General features: G+C 40.7%; 1 protein-coding gene across 3 annotated transcripts in view; it reads left to right on the top strand.

Annotated features, from left to right (window-relative positions):
* Window positions 1-11115: 11115 nt before the first annotated feature.
* RTTN (rotatin) overlaps window positions 11116-27425 on the top strand; it is a 148771-nt gene continuing 132461 nt past the window's right edge. For 2 of the 3 annotated variants that reach the window (XM_060119183.1, XM_060119181.1), the window contains exons 1-9: window positions 11116-11339; window positions 11680-11867; window positions 12723-12900; window positions 15004-15093; window positions 17178-17271; window positions 18631-18745; window positions 19706-19856; window positions 22924-23089; window positions 25627-25808. In XM_060119183.1, coding sequence (XP_059975166.1) covers window positions 11309-11339; window positions 11680-11867; window positions 12723-12900; window positions 15004-15093; window positions 17178-17271; window positions 18631-18745; window positions 19706-19856; window positions 22924-23089; window positions 25627-25808 — 1195 coding nt within the window. In that variant the 5' untranslated portion in view covers window positions 11116-11308. The remainder of the gene's footprint in view (window positions 11340-11679; window positions 11868-12722; window positions 12901-15003; window positions 15094-17177; window positions 17272-18630; window positions 18746-19705; window positions 19857-22923; window positions 23090-25626; window positions 25809-27425) is intronic. The other variant, XM_060119182.1, reaches the window with a different exon arrangement.

Raw genomic sequence — 27425 nt, 5'->3', positions numbered from 1 at the left:
TGTAGGTTTCAAGCCTGACATGGTCTCACTGGGCTAAAATTAAAGTGTCTGCAGGGTTCTGTACACTCTGCAGACTCTAGAGGAGAATCTCTCTCTTTGCCTTTTCTTTCCAGCTTCTAGAGCTGCCAGCATTCCTGGGCTCGTGGCCCCTTCCTCCACCCTCAAAGCCAGCACAACAGCATGTGAATCTTTCTCACACTGCCTCACTCTGACCTCCTTTTCTATCTTCCTTTTCCACTTTTTCTTTTTTTAAAATCACTGAACTGTACACTTTATTTTTTATTTATTTAAATAAATTTATTTTATTTATTTATTTTTGGCTGCGTTGGGTCTTCGTTGCTGCACGCGGGCTTTCTCTAGTTGCGGAGAGCAGGGGCTACTCTTCGTTGCAGTGTGCAGGCTTCTCATTGCAGTGGCTTCTCTTGTTGCAGAGCACGGGCTCTAGGTGTGCAGGCTTCAGTAGTTGTGACACGGGTTCTAGAGTGCAGGCTCAGTAGTTGTGGTGCGTGGGCTTGGTTGCTCTGCAGCATGTGGAATCTTCCCGGACCAGGGCTTGAACCTGTGCCCCCTGCATTCGCAAGCAGATTCTTAACCACTGCGCCACCAGGGAAGCCCTCCTTTTCCACCTTTAAAGCCCCTTGTAACCACACAGAGCCCACACAGATAATCTAGGATAATCTCCTTATTCTAAAAGTCACCTGATTAGGAACCTTAATTCTCCTTTGCCATGTAAAATAATGTATTCATAGGTTCCAGGGATTAGTATGTGGACATCTCTGGGGGTAACATTATTCTGCCTACCAGGCACACACCAGTACAAAAAACAGGCGACATGAACTTCTAGAAGGGGGAACACTAATGATGAACAAATTTAGGTCAGAAACTACCAGCACAATGATCTAAAGCATTATCTGGAAGTTCATTCATTTATTCAATCAGAATATTTATTAGGCAGATAATGTGGGCTAGATTCCTACAGAAATGCAAAGATGGAGAAGGTTTCGAGCAGTCAACCACAGGCCCCTTTGAGACCCAGCCTGGCTTGAGCCATACGATGTGTCCTAAAATACTATAGGTAAAAAGTCTTTTTAGAATAGGCATCCTCAGAAAATCTACAAACAACAAATGCTGGAGAGGGTGTAGAGAAAAGGGAACCCTCTTGCACTGCGGGTGGGAATGTAAAGTGATACAGCCACTATGGAGAACAGTATGGAGGTTCCTTAAAAAACTAAAAATAGAATTACCATATGACCCAGCAATCCCACTATGGGACATATACCTTGAGAAAACTATAATTCAAAATGCACCCCAATGTTCACTGCAGCACTATTTACAATAACCAGGTTATGGAAGCAACCTAAACGCCCACCAACAGACAAGTGGATAAAGAAGATGTGGCACATATATACAATGGAATATTATTCAGCCATAAAAAGGAATGAAATTGGGTCACTTGTAGAGATGCAGATGGACCTAGAGTCTGTCATACAAAGTGAAGTAAGTCAGAAAGAGGAAACAAATATCGTATATTAACACATATATGTGGAATTTAGAAAAATGGTACAGATGAACTGGTTTGCAAGGCAGAAATAGAGACACAGATGTAGAGAACAAACGTATGGACACCAAGCGGGGAAAGCAGGGAGGGGTGGTGGTGGTGGTGGTGTGATGAATTGGGAGATTGGGATTGACATGTATACACTGATGTGTATAAAATTGTTGACTAACAAGGACCTGCTGTATAAAAAAATAAAATAAAATTCAAAAAAAAGTCTATTGATTGTGGACACCTGCCCTATGAGAAATGTTCTTCAGAATTCCAAGACTTTTGTCTTCATCTGGAAGTCAAAATGACACAGTGTTTAATCTACCTGATTGCTGTACAAGGTTACCTTCCCAAATTAAAAGACCAAAAACATTAATAAAAAATTACCAGGGTTACCTCTGGATTACCTTTTTTGTCTTAACTGATATCCCACTTTCCCATAGAGATACCTAACTTTAAAATGGAGCCAGCCCTGAAAAATACCCACTGTATCAACACGCATTCTGTGGCAGCGACTGGAATCAGTATTTTGTTTACAGATCCAAGATACGTTCAGCACAGCTGTATCACTGGCCAAGGCAGGCCTGAAAGTCAGGGTCATTTTCTGATTGTCAATTAAATAGATTACTTTCTGCTGGAGCACAAATGGAGGTCATTATTATTAAAGTTGAGTTGAAAGAGGTTACCCACATGGGAATCACCTGAAGATTACAGGAAAATATATCTTTGTGCTGGATCTCAAAGGAGCTGGCTTTTATTACATTTTCCTGGAAGTAACACTTGCCCAGCATCATATATCTGACTGTAATAATGAGGTTATGTGACTTTACACATTGAAAAAAATATCTAAACATAATCACAATATTACTTTGAGCTTCCCCTGCACTCTTCATCCAAGGACTTTATCATTAGCTAATTAAATCTCAGAGTTTGGAAATGAAAGTGTATACTTACCTCATTTTACCAAAAGAATGTTTTGGGGAAGTTAAAGGATAGGCAGTTACCCCAACTGAAAGGAAGTAGGGAAATGGTGCAGGTATGTCTTGCATTTACCGAATAAGGTAGGTGATAAATGTAATGAATCTCAAAGGTTCACGTGAGGACCACCCATCTAATCTATCACTTTCAAAGGGCTGCATCTAAATGTCACCAGATACAGGGGGAAAACACTCTCACAAATTCACAGGAAAGGACATTCTGTGATTTCCCTCAGCAATCTATTTTGGTGTCTTTACAAAATAAGTCCTTTATAAAATAAATTCTTGTTCTCAATTTAATGTCTTCTTATTGCTTTTCTTTTTATAACATGTTCTTGAGATATAATTCATGTGCCATATCATTCACCAATTTAAAGAGTACTTTTCAATGGCTTTTAATATATTCACAGACGTGTGCAACCATCACAAGCAATTTTGGAACATTTTTATCATTTCATAAAAGAAACCCCTCACCCCTTAGCTATTACCACTCTATGCCCCAATGTTCCTCAAATCTAAGGAAGCATGAAATCACTTTCTGTCTCTATAGACTTGCTTATTCTGGACATTTCATATAAATGAGATCATATAATTCGTGGTCTTTTGTGTCTGGCTTCTTCCACTCGGCATAATGTTTCCAAGGTTCATCCATGTTATGACATGTCTCAATCCTTCATTCCTTTTTTTAGCTATATAATGTTTTATTGTTATAGATATGATTTATCCATTCCATACACTCATTGTTTCTCTTTTCATGAATTGATGGACATTTGGGTTGTTTCTACCTTTTGGCTCTTATGAATAATGCTGCTGCAAACATTCATGTGCAAGCTTGAGTGAATACATATGTTTTCATTTGAGAGGGTATAATACCTAAAAGTAGAACTGCTGGGTCATATAGTAACTCCATATTTAACCTTTTGAGAAACTGTTGACTATTTTTCAAAGTTGCTGCAACATTTTACATTTCACCAGCAGCGTACTGTATAAGGGTTCTTATTTCTCCACACCCTGGTGGAAACTTGTTGTTCTCTGACCTTTTTTAAAAGTTTCAATTAATTTTTTTATTGAGGGAAAATTCACATAACATTAACATTTAAAAGTGTACAATTCAGTAGCATTTAGTACATTCACAGTGTTGTGCGACCATCATTTTTATCTAGGTCCAAAACATCTTCATTACCCCCAAGAGAAGACTTTGTAGCCATTTATCAGTTACTCCCTATTCCCCCCTCCCGTCTTCAAGCCAGGAAGAGAGGCCTCACCAGAAACCAAATTTTCAGGCACCTTGATCTTGGACTTCTTGCCTCCAGAACTGTGTGAAAATAAATGTCTGTTGTTTAGGCCCCTTGGCCTGTAGCATTTTGTTATGTCAGCTCGAGCAGACTGACACACAGATAAATGGAATCATAAAATATGTGGACTTTTGTTACTTGCTTCTCTTACTTAATAGAATGTTTTCAAAGTTCATCCATATTATAGCATGTATCACTACTTCATGCCTTCTTATGGCTGAATATTATTCAATTGTGTGGATATACTATATTTTGTTTATCCATTCCTCCATTTATGGACACGTGAGTTCTCTTCACCCTTGGCTATTGTAAATAGTGCTGCTATGAACACATGTGCAAGTATTTGCTTGAATACCTGTTTTCAATACTTTGGGGTATAAATCTAGGAGTAGAATTGATGGGTCATATGTTGATTCTGTGTTTACCTTTTTCAAAAACTGCCAGAGTGTTTTCCACAGTGGCTGTACCATTTTGCACTTCCACCAGCAATGTATGTGGTTTCCAGTTTCTCCACATCCTTGCCAACAATGTTACTGCCTCCAATTTTTTGCACTTTTTTTTTTTTTGCGGTACGCGGGTCTCTCACTGCTGTGGCCTCTCCCGTTGTGGAGCACAGGCTCCAGACCGGCAGGCTCAGCGGCCATGGCTCACGGGCCCAGCCGCTCCGCGGCATGTGGGATCCTCCCGGACCAGGGCACGAACCCGTGTCCCCTGCATCGGCAGGCGGACTCTCAACCACTGCGCTACCAGGGAAGCCCACTGCCTCCAATTTTGATTATAGGCATCCTGGAGGGTATGAAGTAGTATCTCATTCTGTTTTTTGATTTGCATTTCTTGGATGACTGATGATGTGTAGGATCGTTTCATTTGTTTATTGGCCATTATACATCTTCTTTGAAGAACTATGTATTCATATCCTTTGTCCATGTTAAAATTCGGTTATTCACCCTTTCATTGTGGAGTTGTAAAAGTTCTTTACATGTTTTTGTTAATAGATCCTTATTGGATATATGATTTACAAATATTTTCTTCCACTCTCAGGTTGTCTTTTCACTTTCTTGATAGTGTCCCTAGAAGCACGAAAGTTTTACATTTTGATGATGTCTAATTTATTTATTTATTTTTGCTGTGTTTTTGCTGTCACATCTAAGAAACTATTGCCTAATTCACACTCCTGAAGATTTATGCTTATGTTCTCATCTGACAATTTTATAGTTTTAGCTCTTGTACTTAGGACTTTGATCTATTTTGAGTTAGTTTTGTTAATGGTGTGAGGTATGAATCCAAATTCATTGTTTTGCATGTGGGTATCCTGTCCCATTTGCAGAAAAAAATTATCCTTTCCTCATTGAATTGTCTTGGAACACCGCTTGATAATCAATTGACCATATATGTGAATGATTATTTCTGGACTTTCAATTCTATTCCAGTAGAGTATATGTCTGTCCTTATGTCAGTACCAAACATTCTTGAATACTGTAGCTTTGTAGTAAGTTTTGAAATTGGGAAGTATAAGTCCTTCAACTTTGCTCTTTTTGAGATTATTTTGGTCAGTCTGGTTTCCACGTGACTATTATTTTCATACGGATGAGGTTGTCAGTTTTTACTAGAAAGGCAGTTGAGTATTTGATAGAAATTGCTATGAACCTGTAGCTCATTTCGGGAGTATTGCCATCTTAACAATAGTAAATCTTCCAATCAATGACACAGGTTGTCTTTCTATTTATTAGGTCTTCTTTAATTTCTTTCAATGATATTTTATAGTTTTCAGTATAGAAGTCTTACATTTATTGTGTTAAATTTATCTCTAAGTATTTTATTCTTTTTGATGTTATTGTAAATGGAATAATTTTTTCCTTTTCATTGTTTTAAATTGAAGTATAGTTGATTTACAATGTGCCAATCTCTGCTGTACAGCAGTGGAATAATTTTCTTAATTTAATTTTTGGATTGTTTATTGCTAGTATATAGATATAGAATTGATTTTGTGTATTTATTTTGTATTCTCTAAACTTGCTAAGGTCTATTTTCATCTAATAGTTTCTTTGTGGATTCCTTAGGATTTTCTCTATATAAGATCATGTCAACAGCAAACCGAAATAGATGTACTTTTCCTTTCTAATCTGGATGGCTTTTCTTTTTCTTGCCCAATTACCCTAAATAAAACTTCCAGTACAATATTGAACAGAAATGGTTATAGCAGACATCCTTGTCTGCTTTGCCACATGTATAATTAAGACCCATATTTATTAAATTGTGCAAAAAAGGCATAGTTCAAATTTATGTTGCTTTGCTATTTGAAATGGAACATGAATATATCTTGGTTCCATCCTTCCATTTTAAAAGGGCATAAACTATTTATTAACTTTCTATCTTGGTATTGGGAGGATAAATTAGAATTTGACAATCCCCTTAAAAATTAAATATTATGTAATTTCACAGGACAAAGTTAGGGGGCATGATTAGGAAAATTCATGAGAGTGGGATGAAACCTCAGGCCTCAACCATTTTTCCTTCTTAGAGATCAGAATTATTAATAAATCGTGAGCTTTATTCTTAAATAAGGCAGGCTGGGGTCCAGGTGACTTTCCTGGAAGTCGCACAGAATGTTTGCTGCCCTGGGGGACTGTGAATTACTTCTGCATAGCTATTGGTTAGAGCCCTTTTGTTTAGGAATCCTGCTCGCATTGTCTTCATAAATAAATTAGTATCCCAATTAATATAAAAGTAGCCTGTAAAAGGATTGCCCCTTTGGGCCAATAAATTTCTTCTCTCTGAAAAATGAGGAAAAGGGGTCAGAGCACTGCTTTTTTTTCCTGGAAATTTCGCCTTGATATGGCTGTACAAATGGTTGTAAGGTTGTGACCTCCAATAATTGAAGCCTCCCTCGCTGAGCAGCAAGGTTGTTTCTGGGGCCCAGGACCCCTCTTATGAAGGAAGCCCCTCCCCTGTGGTTATACCTGCAGGTAGCACTGGGATATGGTCTGACATTGCATTTGATTCCTAGAAAGAGGATTATTTCAGTCCTTTTGGGCTACTATAACAAAATAGACTGGATGGTTTGTAAAAAACAAATTTAATTCTCACAGTTCTGGAGGCTGGAAAGCCCAAGATCAAGGCACCAGCAGATTCAGTATCTGGTGAGGACCTGCTTCCTGGTTCATAGGTGTTTTTTTTTTTTTTTTTTTTTTTTTTTTCCTGTGTCCTCACATGGCAGAAGGGAGGAGGGAACTCTCTGGAGCCTCTTTTACAAAACCAGAAATCCCACTCATGAGGAGCCCACTCTCAGGACCCAATCACCTTCCAAAGGTCCCACTTCCTAATATCAGAATGGGGATTAGATTTTAACATGAATTTCTTTTTTGGTGATGGATGGGGGCAAGACATTCAGTCCACAGCAAAGAGGCATCCTTCACTTTGACAGCTGCTCAAATGTTTATTAGTTGTAACTACCTATTATGGAGGTCCTGGGATAAGTGCTTTCTCTGAGTTATCTCCTTTGGTCCTCAAACAGTCCTATCACTAGGTACTATTATTAATCCCAATGTCTACTTGTAGAAGTTGAGGTTATAGAGGCATCAAGTTGTTTTTCCCCTACCCCAAATTCTTTCCCCCCATTTTCTGTTAATACCATCCTTTTCCTTAGTGGAAGTCTTCTGCCCACCTCCTTGTGACCCTAGCATAGTATCTTGTTATTAGATCTAGTTAAAATATCCTGCCCTACTGTTCAGAGAGTGTGAACAAGTAACCTAGGATCAGGTAATCTCATAATAATGATTCTGATGAAGTTCTTATCATGGATTTGATATCCAGATGTTGAGGGAGAAGGTTTCCTTTTCTCCTAGAGTCATTACATGGAAAGATGGAAGCCTGGATCACAACCCTCTCTTTCCCTACATTTGTGGAGAATTTTGCCATCAATATAAGAGAATGAAACACACTGAGAGAAGCATAGCAAAGAGATTGAGAAAAAGAATCGTGATATTTTTGAGTCTCTGAGGCCAGATCCTTTTCTATAGTGAGATAATAAAAACTCATTTTTGCTTACTAGTTCGAGTTAGAGTTTTGTCATTTGCAACCATAAGCTTATCCACAATTATGCAGCTAAGGTTGCAAAGCTGGTTTTAAATCTCTGCCTGTCTGGCTCTAAAGTTTGTGCTCTATGCAATACTTTGGTTATACAGCTCTGAGCCAGATATTTCAACTGAGTCAAAGTAACAGGAATAAAGTATATGAAAGACTCAGGCTCACCACCGGCAGACCTACTGTACATAACCCCAAGTGTTAAAATTCATGTCCAAATTGTGAGGAGAGCAAAACTGCACGTCTCTTCGAAAAAACAAAATTAAGCATTTCTTTTTCTCCTAGAATAAATCACCATAGATAGTAGTCATATGAGTTCTTAGAAGGGCAACTGAATATTTCCTGTGTAAATATCTTCATCTAATCTGAATGATCTGATATAGCAGACTGAGGCAATGACTGATTTCTGGGTATGACTGTAAGGTTGAAGAACAATTGAGAATTAAGTGGATCTCGGGAGTAATTAGTAGAATTTGACCTGTGCTCTGGGTCCACATGTGGTTCTCCATAACGTTGCAAGGCTTGTGCTGATAAGCAGACCTCAACACAGAAGATCTTCATCCTTCACCCCTTTCCTGATCCACATATGTACTGCCAGTTGAATGACTGCCATTTACCATCATGTAAAATTCGACGTGTATTTATTTTGTTTGCACTCAAATAAATATAACAAAAACTATTGTGAGTATACATAGAAAATTACAAAGATACATACACATACAGTTCTCCATACATCTACGCAGATACCTATTGTCCATTTTTTTCAAGTACTTGGGCATCATTTAAAATATTTGACCTTGAAGTTCAAAATTACAAAAACCCTAGCTGTTGACTGGGATATAAAAAAGTAGACATTAATAACTAAAGTATATGCAACAAAGACAGCAACCACCCTTCTAAATAGATCTTGGGTGAAATAGGAAATATCAAAACAGTAGTTTCAGGATGGTTGAGAATAATAACAGAATATTATAAATCTGAATTCATGATATATGATTGATGATTTTCTTAGGTGCAGATTCATGGACTTAAAATTCACTATAACTAAATAAGAATAAAAGTAAAGCAACAAAACCTTAACCTCAAGAAGTTAGAAAAGGAATGGTAAAACAAGCCTAAGGAAGGAAGGAAGGAGAAAGTAACTGATATTAAATAAAAGTACAGTTAATACATTAGAATATATATATATTTTTGGCATGTGGGATCTTTGTTACCTGACCAGGGATCGAACCCTTGCCCTTACAGTGGAAGCACAGAGTCCTAACCACTGGGCCACCAGGGAAGTCCCTATGTATGTTTTTTTTAACAGTAGAATTAATAAATTGAAGGTTGATATTTTCAGGAAAAAATTGGCAAATCAATACTTAGTCTAATAGGAAAATGATGGATAACTGTTTTGCTTTGAATGTAATAAGCAGGACTTAATGATTTTTGTCTAATTAAAAAGCAATATATGCTCAACAATAAGTTAGAATATAAAAGCAATGTAAACTATATCATTTCATAGTTTGATCCCCCATTTTACTTACAAAATGGCTGTTTTAAATTATTTTTCTCCCACAGTATCATCACCCCATACCCACTGACATCCTCAGTTTATTATCACCTAAGACTGTTCAACTTAGAAATATCATTGAAAAATTATTTCTCTTATTCCTCTGAACTGTTTTGTGCCTTTGGACCTTGACATTTCAAATCTACAGCTAAATCCTTCATACCTGTATAACTACAGATACTTCTCAGCTGGTATAAGTGCCTCCATATTTCCATTTTTTGGTCCATTTGGGACACTTATGCATCAGGAACTATTGTCCTAGGGTTGAGCAAGGCAGCCACTGTTACACTCTTGGCCAGGCAGGCTTAGGTATGGGCTGTCAGAGTCTTGGTTAAATATCCACAGTCTCTTTCTTCCCCCGTCTGATTTCTTTCTGGTTTCTCCCATTAGCCACAGTCAACTGGATGCCTGAGGGCCAGGGAGCCTGGGTGGTGTAGCATTTTCCTGTGTACAAGTCAGTTACCTGCAGAGGCTGGCAGAGAGGGGAGGAGCCACTGGAGGGCCACATGGAGAATAACCAGCATGCTAGCTGCCCCTTCCCCGTCTTCTCTTCCTCCCAGAGGTAATCTGGCCGCACAGGCTTTCTCATTTTCCCTGACTTTGACAGACTCACTCTGAATTCTTGCCTTTGCATGTACTGTTTTCTTTGGCAGAAATTCCCTTACTCCATTTCTTTGCCTGGCAAACAAACTCCTACTTATCCCTCAAGCTCCAGCTCAAATGTCACCACTCTTTTACCTACACACTTGTAGAGGCAGCAAAGTCCGAACAATGGGACAAAGAAGCATAAGGTCGGGTCCTCAATCAGCCACTTACTAGCTGACGTGGGCCAGGTACTTCTTTGATTTTACGTAGTCCCCCACTCCCCCTTTTTTTTTTTTGCTAAATAGGAATGGGAATTGCTGCCTTGAAATCCTTTCTCCAGGGATGAAAAAAATCCGTGAGATAAAATGTTCTCTAAAATGCAAATCACTTTACAAATTTAGTTTTGTTGTGGTTGCTCTTACCATTGCTTAGATTTTTTCTATTAGTTCAGACCAATCACAGTGCAAAAGGCAACTTTAGTGGCATTCAAATACGAATTCAAATTCCTACTCACCCCCTTTTCTTTCTACAGCCCCCTTTTTCTCTCCTGTTCAGTTATTCCCCCCACCCCCACCCCCAACCCCGCCGCCGCTCTCATTTCTTTTTCGGCTTGTTTACTCTGAACCCAGGTATCCAAGGTCATTGCATGATTGTGCAGGTGCATCTCACAGTTAAAGAGGTTAAGTCATTTAGTAACGGCAGGGAGGTAGGGGTGGAACGGGGTGGGTCATCCTAACAAAACGCTGCACTCTAAGTTGTAAAGTTCTGGGAGCTGAGAATTCAGACTGGCAGGGTCATAAACGAACCACTCTCAGAGGGAGGGTGCAGGGCCGACTTGGGCTTCTGCGCGAGCCTCCGCAGCCCGCGCCACAGCCCGCGCTTGGTCGCCGGAACCCCAGGCAGGCGGGAGCGGTGGCGGGTCCGGAATTCCGGAGGAGAGCACGAACTGGCGAAGACTACAACTCCCGACGTGCACGGCGGCCAAAACGCGTTCTATCCCTGCTTGACTCCTCATTCTTTCCGGTTCTTACGACGGAGTCCGCTGTCTAGGAACTGCATAGTAGTCACTATAGCGAGACTGTAAGCTTCTCTGTTGGCGCGGGGACCGGAACAGCTCACGGAATGCCTCTCACTCTTTGGGTCCTTCGCTCAGGCGTTGAGGAACTCGCTTTCGGACCGGCCGGGTTTCTAGGGGGACAGTAATTGTGGTAGGACGCTGTGGCGCGGCAGTTTAATTCTCCGGCGGCGGCTGGTTGAGCGGGACGAGATGGTCCTGACGGGGCTCATCAGGAAACTGGGTAACAGTCTGAGTTGCCCCTCGCCCGGGTCGCCCACCCGTCGTGGCCACTTACTGAGAATGGCTGTGTCACGTTGCCGAGGCCGGGCCACCCCGCCACGGCTTCCTGTCTCGTCCGGGCTTCGGCAGGGCAGCCCCCGGGGGCCCACCTCGGACTTTGTGTAAACTCCGCAGTTCGCGTCGTGAATGCACCAGCGTCCTGCATGTGGAAAAAACTGGTTTCTTTATTTCCTTCTTCACCCCGCTCCCGCTCCCAGCGTAGATAACGAAGTTTTAGGGTAAACTCCCTGTGGGCGTCTCTTTGGATTCGGGAAATAGCTCTGTGCTGTCTTCTTTGACAGGTCATCAGCTGGCCGAGATCAGGGCACGCGCTCTCAAGAATATTCTCTGCAAGATTGAGCACAGTTTAATCTGCTGTGCTGATCTGGTTCAGGAGAGGCTCCTTTTTCTCCATTTGCTGGAATGGTTCAATTTCCCGTCCGTTCCAATGAAAGAAGAGGTTCTGAGTCTGTTGAACAGATTGGTTAAGGTAGGATCATTTTGAAATAAAATAATCAAACAAGTGAGTATTTCGTAGTCATTTAATTGTAGCATTTGTTGAAAATTTAAATTATTAATTTTTTAAAAAACAGCTGTGAATGTTGAATTTTAATTCATTTGGGTATATAATGCTGCATCCTCCTTTTCTCTTATTTGTGATGTTGAATCTCACATTGTCTCTGCTGTGTTCTGAAGTAACACAGTTTCTGACTCAGGTATGTTCTGATTTGGGGGAATCGTCTTTGGAGGTTAATACTTATTCTGTTTTCCCTTATGGTTCTGTTATTTACATGTAAAAATGAGATGTCTTTGTATAAAAGAGAACACATTTAAAGATAAAGTTATAGACCATGATACTAAACAGCACAAGTATGTTACATTGTTTTTCCCGTATCTGTTTTTCAGATTTATGTTTCTCAGTCTGTCTTGAGAGTAGTTAGTTGTCAGGGTCAAATATCAAAGTGGCAGGTTTAACTTTTCCAACCTGTAACTCACTATGCAGTTGTAGGGGATACTTATTACTTCGGCGTCCTTTGAGTGATTGGAGGTAGAAGAGGATACAGTGAGTGTCAGTGAAGAGAAGTAATCAATTTAATAAATAAAAGTAGGAATGGATAGTGTGCATTTCTAGTGTTCAGGGTCTGGGGTTTTCTCTTATAAGTGTTATTAAATGTTTTACGTATGTCTGTAAATCTACGTCTTATGTATATCACCGCAAAAATTATGCTTTAAAAAGGAACATCTGGTATACCAAAAATAATGTCATGTTTTGATTGCTGTAAAATAAAGTCTAGAGATTTTGATATTTATAGTTGTTTTCAAGACACTCCTTTTCTTATTTCAGTATCCCCCAGCAGTCCAGCATTTGGTTGACCTTGGTGCAGTCGAATTCTTATCTAAACTTCGTCCTAATGTGGAGCCGAATCTACAGGCTGAAATTGATGGCATTCTGGATGGACTTTTTATTCTTCCTTCAGAAGTTCCTGACCTATATTCTGCGTCTTACCAAACCAGTCAAACTGGTAACTCTTTGGAATCATTCTGATGAAATCAATCAGTCAATCAATCTGTTAAAATATAATATATTGGTTCTAATGGTTAATTCTAAGGAAAAGGAACCTTAGATTAAAAAAACAAACAATCCTCCTCCTCTCCCCCCTGCAACTCTTATTTTTCTTATGTTAACTTACATGAATTTGATCTTAATTCCCCTCCTCTAATGTTACAGAGAGGAGGATACTTGTGTGTTTTTGTTTTGGTCAAGGGGCATAAAAGATGAAGTGACTTTCTTTTTGTGAGACTAGTTTGACAGATTATTTTTATAGCAATAACAACAGATTTTCATTGAGCACTCATTACTGTGTGCCAGACATCGTTTTATATATTCTATACTTGCATTTTGGGGCTGTGTCCTTCATATAGGGAGGATGTCTGCCCTGCTCATGATTTTGTTATGGGGTCCAATCAAAATGAGCTACACATGGTATACTGGCTAAAATCAGAGTCAAAGAGACATGGATTTAAGTCCCACTTCTGCCACTAGTTGGGTGACCTTGGCTAAGGTACTTAATCCCTCTAGGCTTTAGTTTTTTCATCCAAAAATTGGTACAATAAGCAAGAACATCTTATAAGATTTTTTTTTTTTTGCGGTACGCGGGCCTCTCACTGTTGTGGCCTCCCCCATTGCGGAGCACAGGCTCCGGACGCGCAGGCTCAGCGGCCATGGCTCACGGGCCCAGCCGCTTCGCGGCATGTGGGATCTTCCCGGACCGGAGCACGAACCCATGTCCCCTGCATCGGCAGGCGGACTCTCAACCAGTGTGCCACCGGGGAAGCCCCTATAAGATTTTTGTGAGGATTAAGTGAGGCAATATCTGGACGGTGCTCAGCATAGGGCCCTGTGTATGTTAAGCACAGAATCCTTGTCTGCTACTGTTACTTGTTATCATTTGATGTCCAGTATAGTGCCTTGCTCATGGAAAGCATTTAAATTGATTTGAAGGAAAGAAAATGCTCTTGAAATTTATATGATTGAGTAGTAAAAGTATAAAAAACTGTGTTTTTGCTCATTTAATCTGTTAGACCCTATTCTTCTCTATGCCAGTGCTGTACTGCCACTGCTGTGACCCTCGGTCCTGCTGTTAACAAGAACAACAGTAGCAGCTGCCATTTACTGAGTTCTTGTGTGATTGTGGGTTTTTTTTTTTTTCTTTTTGCGGTATGTGGGCCTCTCACTGTTGTGGCCTCTCCCGTTGCGGAGCACAGGCTCCGGATGCGCAGGCCCAGCGGCCATGGCTCACGGGCCCAGCCGCTCCGCGGCACATGGGATCCTCCCAGACCGGGGCACGAACCCGCATCCCCTGCATCGGCAGGCGGACTCTTAACCACTTGCGCCACCAGGGAGGCCCTGTGATTGTGGTTTTTAACAGTGTATTTTACAGTTTCTGTCTAAGCTATAACAAATAAAGTAGAATCTTAAATCATGAATTTTCAATCTAGTTCCTTGCAGGTGAGTTTAGAGGTATGGTCTAGGGCTAATTTTTAGTTTTCTGTATTAACATTAGAACTACTGGCATGAAAACTTCAAACAGAAAATTACAAAATTTGGATTTAGCCTTTTCTTCATTCTCAATCTCATCACAACTGAAGTGATAAATATGTAATCATGTATGATAGAGGATCGTCAGAGTTATTGAAAGATAGTGTCTGACTCTTGCTTTTGACAACTTTTTCTTAAAAAACATGAAAATTGAAGTGATCAGGAAATATGTAGAGTAAGGGAGAGGAGAGAGATGGACTAAGAAGCTGAGATGAACAGTTCTTGAATAAATACCTTGTAACAGATTCTTTATGTACATTGTGGATGTTTTCATTCTAAGAAATAATTGTAGTTACATAACAGTAAAAGAGAGAGGAAAAAACCCCCTCAATTCGAAATTGACTCGGCATCCACATTTTTTTCCTCTTTAGGTGGACAGATTATTCAGAGAACCATAACTGGATTATTTTTCTAGTTTTTAAAGTGATTCAAAAACTTAAGATAAACCATTTATATTTGAAAAGAGCAAGTTTCTCTTTCAGCAAATAATGCATCAGTAACACAGTAATATATATTTTCTTTTCAGAATTGCCACAGCAACCTGAAATCTTAACGGGATATTTTCCTCAAGACAAAAGTACTTTCCAGCAGATGGAAGTACCTCCGAGACCTATGGGTGTGTATCTACAGGGACGTAGGTCCTGTCTACCTGGGAAATTGGAAATTAATGTACTTTGCCTTATTGTTGTGAAGACATATTGTGGTCAGACTTAAATGTTTAAACACCAAACTGAATGCTTGTTCCCTCAAGTTAGATTAGGATATAGAGTCTAAATGGTGAAACTGTATGTTATTCTAAGTGCCTTTGACCAGCTCTCTAGGCAGTGGTGACGGTGGCCATGGTACTTGGTGCTTATCGAGCCGGGAGTCTTTGTCAAGAGCTGAGCTGTGCACTGTACATGCCACCTCATTAATTCTCCAGATCACTAAGCGGTACTGTCGACCCAGTGACTCAAGCCAGAGGCTCAGGGTCAAGTTTGTTTCCTCATTTATCTTTACTCCAACATTCAGTTGACTGAAGAGTTCTGATTTAGAGCTTCTCTCAGGAATCTCATCCAGGTCTTTTTGCATCTGGTCTCTGGTCGGTCATATGCCGCCTCCTCAAAGAGACCTTCCCGAGGACTCTAGCCAGAGATCACTTTTTATCTACATTTGGTTTTCTTCCTATATGTATTTATTATATTATGTATTCATTTACTTCCTGTTTGTCTCCCTCATTATAAACTTAATGACAGCTGCAAATACTGCTTTACCTGTGTGGGTGTGGGGAACAGTGCCAGAAATGGATTAGGCACTCAGTATGCATTTCTTGAATGAATGAATGAATCTTCTTGGAGTCCCAGTGAGGTTGATATTATTATTAACCCCATCTTACTGGTGAGAACACTGGAGCTTAGAAAGGATAAAACCTTTGTACCAGGTGACACAGTTAGGGCTTGGTTAAGTGAGCATGTACTTCACATCTTACTGCCTGCATAGTTGAAATAAGGCTGCTTCCAAGGATATATATGCGGACGTCAAGCATGCAATTTAACTCAGTTTGGAGGCCCTCTGTTATAAAAAACGATTTCGTAGAAACTCTCAGGTTGAGTACAGCATAAGAAAGAACAGAAAGCTTGTTCAGCTGTTAAAATACTTTACCTTTCCTTTCTGGAAAAGTTTTGTTAGGCTTATAGGGAGCTTTGGTTTTGACATGGTAGTTCTTTGTGTTTGTGGCTGAGAGGCTTAACTGAGTGACAACGAGAGACATCTGAAGGGAGATATCTGAAGGGAGTGTCTCCAGGGCTGGGCATCATGGGTATTTGAGTGAAGCGGTTGAAACATTCAGGAAGATTGAGATGGTAACATGTTTCTATGTGAGTTGCAGTTTGTGGATTGATGGTGTGGCTTATTTGGGGCACATCTTTATGTGTGCAGTATGAGCCTGTCCTTCCCTTCACCCACCTCTTGTTTTTCCCTTAGAAAGTAAACCCTGCTTTTGTGTTAGCACTTTTGAAGGAAGCAACTGCTATGTTTGAGAATTTAATAATACTATTATCTGAATTGAACAATTCCATGCTCTTTTCAGAGCATTTGGCAGAAAGACTACTGGCCATTTGGAAGGGCTTATGTGTTGCCACCTTAACCTGTACACTGTGTGTTTAAAAATAATTTGAAGGAAGGTAGTATAAAATTGCATTTGGCTTCTCGGATTTCTTTTCATCTTGTCTGAGCACTGATATTTGATCTTTAATCTTACGGTCTTCAAGTCATCTTCAGAGAGGTTTCAATATCTAACATGATTTAGGAGATTTGAACATGACTAGTTAAATATAGTATATGATTACGTTTATATCGTTTTTAATTTCTATAGTTAGAGATCTCCAAATGCCAGTTCCTTTTTTGTTTATGTTCTATGTTCTGGTTAGCCACATGGTGAAATAGAAAATTTAACTGATGCTCTAAACGTCCTTCAGGATTGGTTTGTGTTTAATACCCTTCTAATAATAACCTGTGAGTTCTGTTTAAGTTATGAAGAGAGAGCTCTGTTATTTATGCTGCGAGGGAACAGATTCGCAGCTGATCTTTTTGGTATGTTTTAGGGTACTGGGAGCTGTGGCTTTATTTGAGGACTTGTTTTAAAGGCGAAGCCTTATTCTGAACATTGTCAGTCTGTCAGCATTCTCTCCTCTGATGCCTTAACTTTTGCTCTTCCATTAGCAGCAAATCTGACCGTGAAGTGTTTGAAGTTTTCCACCTTCCCCTGGCTCCCCCTGACCACAGCTGATAGGCATGTTCTCTCCTCTAATGAAAGGTATGGGACCTGATGTATTTCAGGTGTTTTGGCTTTTGGTACTGACATTTATAACCATGAAGTCTGAGAGTTATTACTGTACATTTTCATCAGGAAAAAAGATACTGAGTGGCTGTGATAGGTAGCAATGGGACTATATGAATGGTTTTCATTATTTCAAAAAACAAGCCAGAAAATTCCCGTTTGCCTTTAATCAGGCTTCACATCAAGTTTCTTTTTTGTGCTTAGAATCCTGTGCACTCCTTGGTGATAGGAGTCATCTCTTATTGACCAGATTGCCTGGCCATTGCTTAGACCCTTGGTGAACAAAAATGGAGAAATTAAACATAAATGCAGTCTTTTTAGTAGACAATGTATTTCAAAACATGGACTCTGTTAGGAGAAGGTTGGGGACCACTGATCTGATCTGATGTATTGGATTTTATTTGGTCATCACCCCGAAAAGTAGATCGCCAATATCTAGAAGTTTGGAGACCGTTTTAATGTCTAGTTTCACTTTTTGCTGAAACGTAATTTCAGTGAATGCCACATCAAATGAGTTGTCTGCCTTTTTTTGGTGAGAATCTGAAAAATAAAGACCAACTTCTAGAGTTAGGGCCCAATACAGGGGGATGTTATTAAATGACTTTGGATGATGGCCCTTTTTACTGATGGGCATCAGTAAATTCTCTTGGAATAACATACTGAAGAGGTAGTGTGCACACGGGGATGGGGCAGGGGTGGTGTTGATCTGTCACTTCTGAGTCGGTCGCTAAGGAAGGAGGAGGTATGGTCTCTAGTGGGCGCCTGTGGGTGGTGAACTGTGGGTGGACTGGAGCTGGGCTGAGAGCAGGTTTGGTTTCTTGGGGTGAGAGGTGAACGACTGTGACATCCCTAGGAGGGCACATATTGCCAGAGAAGTTGAGAGGTGTCCTCTCCATGAGATGAGAGGAGTACCAGCTTCATTCCCCTCGAGCAGGGAAGAGCAGTAAGGAATCTAATTCCTGGAATTTAACTCTGTACTTACTAGATCTCCTCTGTCTTATTTCCTGATTCATTTAGCAGATTTCATTGATCTCATTTCATGGCATTGTGATAGTCTTTGGGTATACAGTGGTGGACACTGTGTAGTCCCTGCTCTTGAGGAGGGTCTAGTGGGGCTACGAAGTCAACAGGCAGTTACCGTAGCACAGGTTATGGGCACATGAAAGAGCACACCTACCCCAGGGTTGTTCATTGACTAGGGAGGAGATTTGGGAAGGCTTCCCAGGGCAAGATGTCTTGGCTGAGACCTGAAGGATTGTGAATAGGTTACCTAGAATCTGGTATAGGTAAATTCTTTTTAAAAATAAATAATACTGTATTTTGTATATTTTGTAGCTCTTTAAGAAGTAGTAACCACACTTTAATCTGGAACACCTGTGAACTGTTGAAAGATGTTATCATGCAAGATTTTCCTGCTGAGATTTTCCTTCAAAGGCCCAAAATTGTTCAGGTGCGTTTCCTCTGTAATAGTTTTAGATTTTGAAACAGGGAAGTTTTTGCAATGAAACACATTTTGCAAAGTAGGAGTCCTTGGGAAGCAAATTTGCCCTACCATATTTAAATAACGAAGTATTTGGTTTTTTAGGCCACTTACTCTCTAACTTACTTAGATAGTGGTTGTTCTCCTGATAGGAAGTAGTCTCATTTGACACATGCAGTCCAGTTTGACGACCTTGAACTTACCATTTATGGATCACTTGGGGAGACTAGACCTGGGAAACTGAGGTTGGGCAGCAGTGACCAGTCTTAGTAGTTAGCATGGCATCACTTTGGGTATCTGGGCGTTTAAGGCACGGTGCTGGCTACTGTGGAAATATGGCAGAGGTGAGCAATGTAGGTGGATTCTTTGCAGTGCAGTTTATTGCATACGTGTGTAGTAGAGAGACTGGGATCCCGGGCTGGGATTGTGGTGTATCCACGGCATCTGGTAAGGCTTGGTACCCTTGCTCCGCAATCACGGGGCTGAGATGGGTGCTGGTGAATGGCAGCTATGACTTCATACTGTCCCAGCTGTGAGTGATAGCAGAGGGAAAGCTGTAAATTATCAAGACACGCGAAATGATCCAGCTGTTGGAGATGTGAGAGGCTTCTTGTGGTTTTTAAAAAGTACTGTGTAACTTAGTGTCCTGAATGGGGAATAATTCCTGTGTTCTTCACGATAGGTACTCAACTAACAGTTCAGATATGAGAAACGCTGACTGTTGTACTTAAGTTTTATCTTACTTTGACCCATCTTCCTGCATTATGCCAAGTCATTTTTGCCCTTTTCTGTTTCTTATGTTTTATAAATATTTGCACCTTATCTTAATTCCTTTGACTGTTCATTTAACCTCACTTAAGCTCCACATCCTTCTTTGAAAGTCGAGCACTTTGTTCCCTTGATCATTTTCATAGCTCTTCTTTATTTCAGAGCCTTTTATCTCTGTTGAAACTGGCCTTTGGAGGAGATGGAAAACATCGCCTGGCATTGCAGTCAGTGTCCTGCTTGCAGCAGCTGTGCACGTATTTAAGAAACAGACTTAACTTTCACCGAGATCCAAGTTTTTTCTCTAGTAAACAAGGTATTTATGTTTATATATTCCTTGGTTACTGGTGGTTTTTGTAGATTCTTCCAAGAACTCCCCATTATATTTACTGTCAGGGTTATTGTGTATACATTTTCACAACATAAATTCCCCATTCCTGAATGTAATCAAATTATAATCTTTGAAAACAAACCGTACGAATGACAGAAGCACTCATGATCCCATCCTCTTTTTTTTTGATAAGAGACATTTGCAAGGTGTTTTTCTCCCACGTATGCTGAGTGTTGTTGGGAACCAAGGACCAGGATTGAGTCCAGCTATTCACGTGGGACTTCGGGCATTTTAGCAAGTTATATGTTGTGTTAAGAAATTGTTTGGTTTGAAAAATACCTATTTGTATTTTATGAAAACTATTTTTATGCAACTTGTGATGTAGGCAGATATTATATGATAGCAGTGCCAGACTTGTCGGGGAAAAAGCACCACCTAATGGCCAAATAGAGTACTAGGCTGGCCTTGTCAAACTAGCATTTACAATTTAGGATTTCTGTGCACTTATGTAATACAATATATATTGAAAGTCGAATATTAAATTACAGTGGTTTGTCATCATGCTTCATAGTTAAGCCCTATTTTCTTGAGAGTTTCACTGATCCTGTGCTACTTGAATATTTATCCTTTATGTTAGCTTTATTATAGACCTCAGGGGGCATGGGGTTTCCTCATTAACATTCTTGAGAGCTTGTGGGTACCCCATATTTCATCAGAAAAAGAGTTATAATGTGGGTAAAAATAGTGGATAAATCAGAAGACTTATTCGTGTATTAAATAAATATTTATTTATCACCTACTCTGTGCCAACCGATACTCTAAGGGGTATAGCACTGAACAAAACAGATAAGGTCCCCACCTTTATGAGCTTGTATTGTAGAAGGTTGGGACAGGTAGTAAACAAACAAGTTTTTAGATATGAAGTGCTCAAAGGGAATAAGAAGAGTGATGTGGCAGAATGTGACTGGGGATGTGGCTTTCTCGGGTAGGATGGTCAGGGAAGGTATCTGACAGGAGGCAAGCTGAAGTGTGAGAAGGAACCTCCGCTTGAAGAGCGGCAGGAAGAGTACTCCAGGAAGGTCGGAGGCCTCAGCCCTGAGGGCCACACGCTTGAGGAACGAAAATCAGGCTGGTGTGAGTGGAGCGTAGTAAGCGGGCTGGGGGTACAGAGAGGGGAATGGGGTGAGGTCAGAGAGGTAGCCTGGGCCCAGGGTGCAATGGCTCTGGCAGACCTTTGTAAGGATTTGATCAGTATATTCGCAGTATTGTGCGACCCCCACCGTCATCTGTTTCCAAACCTTTGTCATCATCCTAAGTGGAAGCTCTGTAACCATTAAGCAGCTCTCCCCATTTCCCCTTCCCTCTGCAGCCCCCGGTAATCTCTCGTCTATTTTCTGTCTAGGTCCCTAGACAGAGAGCGGGATTGTACAGTATTCATCTGGCTTATCTCACTTAGCGTAACGTTTTCAAAGTTCACCTATGTTGTAGCACGTGTCAGAACTTCATTTTTACGGCCGAATGACATTCCACTGTATGTACACACCACATTGTATTTATGTATTCATCTGTTGGTAGGCGTGGGGCTCGTTCCCACCTTTTGACTGTTAGGAGTGATGCCGCGGTGAATGCTGGCATATCTGTTTGAGCCTCTGCTTTCGATTCTTTAGGTGTTTACCAGAGCAGAACTGCTGGGCCATACGTTGATTCTACGTTTAGCTTCCTGAGGGACCGCCAAACGTGTCCCACGGCGGCTGCGCCGTTTGACATTCCCACCAGCAGCGTATGAGGCGTCCAGTTTCACCACAGCCTCGCCCAAACTTGTTTCTTTTTCTTTCTTTCTTTTTTGTTAACTGTAATCCTCCTAGTAGGTATGAGGTGGTATCTCGTGATTTTGATTTGCATTTCCATAATGACTAGTGACTCTCTAGTGACTTTTCACGTGTTTACTGGCCATTCGTATATCTTTGGAGAAATGTCTATTAAAGTTTTTTGCCCATTGTTAAATTGGGATGGTTGACTTCTTGTTGTTCACTGTTGAGTTTTGGGAGTTATTTATATATCCTGGATACTAAATCCTTATCAGGTATATGATTTGCAGATATTTTCTCCCATTCTGTAGGTTGTTACTTTCTTTGTTTTTTTTTTTTTGAAGATCTATTTATTATTTACTTCGTTTATTTTTGGGTGCGTTGGGTCTTCGTCAAGGCACTCGGGATCTTTGTTGAGGCATGCGGGATCTTTTGTTGTGGCCCACAGGCTTCCCTTTAGTTGTCACGTGCAGGTTTTCTCTCCTCTAGCAGTGGTGTGCAGGTTTTCTCTCTCTAGCAGTGGTACATGGGTTCCAGGGCCCGTGGGCTCTGTAGTTTATGGCACGCAGGCTCTCTAGTTGAGGTGCACAAGCTCAGTAGTTGTGGCGTGTGGGCTTAGTTGCCCCACGGCATGTGGGATCTTAGCTCCTGGACTAGGGGTTGAACCTGCGTCCCCTGCATTATAAGGCGGATTCTTTACCACTGGGCCACCAGGGAAGTCCCGGTTGTTACTTTCTTGTGAATGTCCTTTGATGTATGAAAGTTTTAAATTTTGTTGAAGTCCAATTTATCTCTGTTTTCTTTGGTTGTTTGTGTTTTTGGTGTCATATCTAAAAATTCATTGCCAAATCCAAGGTCATGAGGATCCACCCCTATGTTTTCCGCTAAGAGCTTTACAGTTTTAACTCATATTTAGGTTGTCAATCCATTTTGAGTTAATTTTTGCACAAGGTTTGAGGTAGGGTCTCTGGGATGGTTTTAAGTGGGAGGGTGCATGATTCGGTCTCTAATGTTGTAAGTGAACAGTGTTGGCTAAAAGGTTCCGTGTAGTCAGGTCAATTAGACATGAACCTAAATGTGCTAAGGGAGTACTGCAGAAAAGGTTGACTTTTACTTTTACCTCATAGAAGCATTTCTACTATCTTAATTTTGTTAATTTTTTTTTCCTGAAGAATGACAAGAACTACATAATCAGTAATCTGTCTCTACCAAGGAATAATTTTATTCTTTTTTTTCTCCCCCAGATACAGTTTCCCAAAATTCTTCTCTGTCTTATTGTCATGAAGCAAGAGTCACTCATCATTCCCAGAATCCTTCTCCGGGAAGCAGCAGCCCTCGGCCTTCTGTGGTGGGACGCACAGGCCAGCGACCCAGAGGAGACGGCCAGGACTGGGACGCCGCGTCTTCCAGGTGACTGTAGGAAAGCCAGGTTAACTTGTGTGTGTGTTTCAGTTTTAGAGGGAGATTGTTGTTTTGCTCTTTCGTCTTTTCTTTTGAAACATTAACACAGGTATTGGCCTTGTGTTAAACCAGTGACTTTCATACTTTTTTGACCATGACCCCCAGTAAGAAATAAGTATTATACTGCAACTCGGTACTCAGTACACAGACATATACTCTGTGTATGTGTGCGTGTGCATCTGTGTGTGTCTACTGAAACAAAATGTTCACAAAATTGTTCTCTCATTCTGTGTTACACAGTGCATTTCTATTTCATAAAAAAATGGTGATTCTGACCCACTGAATTGTTTTTAGCAGCCACAAGTGGAGTGTGATCTAGTTTAAAAGCATAGTTTTAAATGCTAGATACTTTTTGATAACATTTTAAGCCCACTTTTGTAAGTTTAATCATAATTTAGATGCATTGGTGTTTACTATTAAAGGGAATGATTGGAGAATCTATAAAACAAAGTCCCCTTCAAGGTGCACAGTTACGGTATTTTATTTGTTGGTGTAAAGAAAGATATTTATATATCTAGTTTTCTTAAAGGCATTGGCATGGTATTTGTGTGTTACCTCATTAGGCTACAAGCATCTTAAAACCTCTTTTTTAAAAAAAATTATTTATTTTATTTTTATTTATTTTTGGCTGTGTTGGGTCTTCGTTGCTGTGCGTGGGCTTTCTCTAGTTGCGGTGAGCAGGGGCTACTTTTTTTTTTTTTATTAGTTTCTGCTTTATAACAAAGTGAATCAGTCATACATATACAACTGTTCCCACATCCCTTCCCTCCTGTGTCTCCCTCCCTCCCACCCTCCCCATCCCACCCCTCCAGGCGGTCACAAAGCACCGAGCCGACCTCCCTGTGCTATGTGGCTGCTTCCCACTATCTTATCTACCTTACGTTTGGTACTGTATACATGTCCATGCCTCTCTTTCGCTTTGAGGGACTACTTTTTGTTGTGGTGTGTGGGCTTCTCGTCGTGGTGGCTTCTGTTGTTCTGGAGCACGGGCTCTAGGTGCGTGGGCTTCAGTAGTTGTGGCACATGAACTCAGCAGTTGTGGCGCACAGGCTTTATTGCTCCGCGGCATGTGGGATCTTCCCGGACCAGGGCTGGAACCCGTTTCCCCTGCGTTGGCAGGCGGATTCTTAACCACTGCGCCACCAGAGAAGTTCTTAAAAAGCTCTTTTTAAGTCTTTTCTTCAGTGTCATTCTGCTAAATGCTCAGTGAGACCAGCACTTGTCTGTTGGCTTGATTTTTCTCTTGTGACGTGGCTACTGCTGCTCCAGGCTAACACTGACTCAGGCTTGCTGCATGTTTGGTGTTACGTTAAGTGCTTCATGTGCTTTGCCTCCCGTGGTAGTCCTCATAACAGTCCTATAATAGAATTGGTATTATTATTATCATCATTTTATAGAAAAGCCTGAGGTTTGGAGAGGCTGGGAGCCAAGCCCCAGTTTATACAGCTGGTGAAGAGCGGGGCAGGGGTGTGGGCAGGGCAGGGGTGTGGACGGGGCAGGGGTGTGGGCAGTATATGGTCCGGGAGCCTGTGCTCCTCGTCCTTATGGGGTGGCTGGTGTCGATCAGGTGTGGTTTTTCCCTTTACCTCATTCTCTGAGCTATATCTAGTGTGCTACGTGCTTGTAGATGTTCACTCCTGAGTGAACGTCCTCCTGGGCCCTTTCAGAGTTTGAGAGAAGCCCAGCTCATTTCCATATTTTGGGATGCTTGGCTTATTGGAATTGAAGAAATGACAAAATGTATTAAAATTTGGGAGTTTTACACGTTCAGTGGTGTTAGTGCATCTCTGTGATTCAGCTTCAATTGTGGATAACATCAAAAGTCAACATGTTGAGGTGCTCCATAAATGTGAAGTTCAAGCCTTTCTATAGCACTTTTATCCCCACCCCACTCGTTTACACCCAAGGTAAAATTTTTTTATAAAGTAAGCCAAGAAGGGATGTTCTATTTTGGGGTACATTTTCAAAATCATATGATGTTGACTGTACTAAATAAAGTAATCCATTTCTCATCATGTTTTTCTGGCATTTTCTAGAATTCTTCAGTTGCTAACATTGGCTTACTTAGAACATTTGGTGAAAATCACAGAAAATCTAGGAAACCATACGAACTATTTAGTTTTGCCTTTATAAGTTACAGAAGAACTTTGCTATGAATCTGTTTGCTTTCCTTTAGAAATGGATGGGTTATCAGTTTTCATGTTGATTGCTGCTATAGGAATGTTGACACGTTTGGAGAACATCAGTTTGAAAAGCAACATAAAAAAAGCATTCTTGGTTTCACTTACAATTTTGAGTCATCTTTATGGAATTTAATCTCATAAATTTGTCAAGGTTTCTGTAAATCTGACCAGAATTGTTTCATGGAGCAATATAATTGTGCACGGTATGAGTCTCCGAATATGCCAGGCAGCAGCTATGCAGTAAATCTGTTTGGGGGCTGTTTCCATACTCAAGGTTTATTGTTATCCTTGTCTACTTTACAGTGGAAGTAGTAGTCACGCTCATGTCAACTCAAGGGTCTCCCTCCCTTCCCCTTTGGACATGGTGCACCTGGACCTGCCAGAGCTGGAGGCTGAGGACACGCTAGAGCTGCGATTTCAGCAGCTGAGCCTGCCCCAGCTCTGCGTCTCCATCCTGGAGTCTGCCGTTCCTCTCTTAAGAACAGGTTGGTTGTCCTTGAAGTCAGAGTTCCTTTTGTATACTTGGTGTTGTTTTGTCTATTTTCTAGGACTCTAATTTTTCTCATTTTTGCTTTCTATCTGTCTTAGGACCTTTAAAATCTGGATTTACTTACCTTTTTTTGGGGTACAGATTCCTAAGAACTTAGTAAGGTCTTTATTATGTCTTAATTAAACGTGGGTGCCATGGAGCACTGTTCAGATAGAGTATCGCCTTCCATTTCTGGCCTTTTATTGCACAGACTTCTATTTGTGTGTGGCTATTTTGAAGGTAAGCACTGAAAAAACAATGCAACTGGAGTAAGTTAGAGAAGATGGACTGGCATAAATAGACCAGAATAAAACACTCTGGCTTTTGCTCTTTAGACATTTTTTGAGTTGCTTTCAGTTGTTCACTCCTCCTACTCAGTTTTTTTTTTTTTTTTTTTTTTTTCCTCGGTATGCGGGCCTCTCACTGCTGTGGCCTCTCCCGTTGCGGAGCACAGGCTCCGGACGCACAGGCCCAGTGGACATGGCTCGCGGACCCAGCCGCTCCGCGGCATGTGGGATCTTCCCAGACCGGGGCACGAACCCGTATCCCCTGCATCGGCAGGTGGACTCTCAACCACTGCGCCACCAGGGAAGCCCTCCTACTCAGTTTTTACTTGAGCTATGAAACATGTTAAAAACCATAACAAACCCAACACTGGATTTGTACCTTTGCAGTAATTTCTTTTTCTTAAAAAACAAAACAAAACTCAGAAAACCCAAACGTTCTGGAGTTACATTTTCTCTCAGATGTGCTGGGTAAGTTTGCAAAGATGTACTGCAGTATATACACTGGGATGTAGTTGTGATTCTAGTGGAGAGTGATGAGAAGGATAACAATATGGCCGATGTCCAAGAGAGTCTAGTAATCAAACAGGTTACCACGCATTGAGTACCTGCTGTGCTCGGCCCCCGGATGTGGTCTTGTGCACATCATTCTGTGCACGCCTCGCACCAACCCATTTTATACATCCCTTAGTGGTAATTACTGCTTTTCTCCCTGTTTTACAATGAGGAAGCTGAGGTTTAGAGTGCTTTAGAAACTTATCCAAAGTCAAATAGTGAAGAACAGAGGCTTGAACTACGGTTCTGGGACCAGAGTCCATGCATTTTGCAAGGTAAAGAAAGGTTTGGAATAAATAATGATTTTTATTCTCTAAATATATACATTTTAAGTAGTTGATAAACTTGTCAAAATATAAATACAAGATAAACAGGTTTTGCTTTTTTTTGTTTATACTGGCTGAGTAAAAAATCTGTCCCATGCTGATGGTTCTTTAAGTCCTATGGCTATTTTTTGCCTGCTTGGAAGTGAAAGGGAGGAAGGCAGGAGGTAGGTGTATATTTGGGAACATTAACAATTTTTTTTATTCTGAAGAAAACTCTATACCTTAACTTCTCACTGACTGAAGAACTCTGCTTCCAGGAGTGAGGAATACATATTAATTCATGTACTAATAATGTGACACGAAGGAAGATCTGAACTTCGGCATCATCAAGTGTATATGTTTGTCTGCATGGTATACTGAGGAGAACAGTTTTAGATTTAATGATTTTGCATTTAACCTTTTCTTAAT

This window comes from Mesoplodon densirostris, chromosome 15, assembly GCF_025265405.1.
Source record: "Mesoplodon densirostris isolate mMesDen1 chromosome 15, mMesDen1 primary haplotype, whole genome shotgun sequence".
NCBI lineage: Eukaryota > Metazoa > Chordata > Mammalia > Artiodactyla > Ziphiidae > Mesoplodon > Mesoplodon densirostris.
This window is presented reverse-complemented; position numbering and strand designations above follow the sequence as displayed.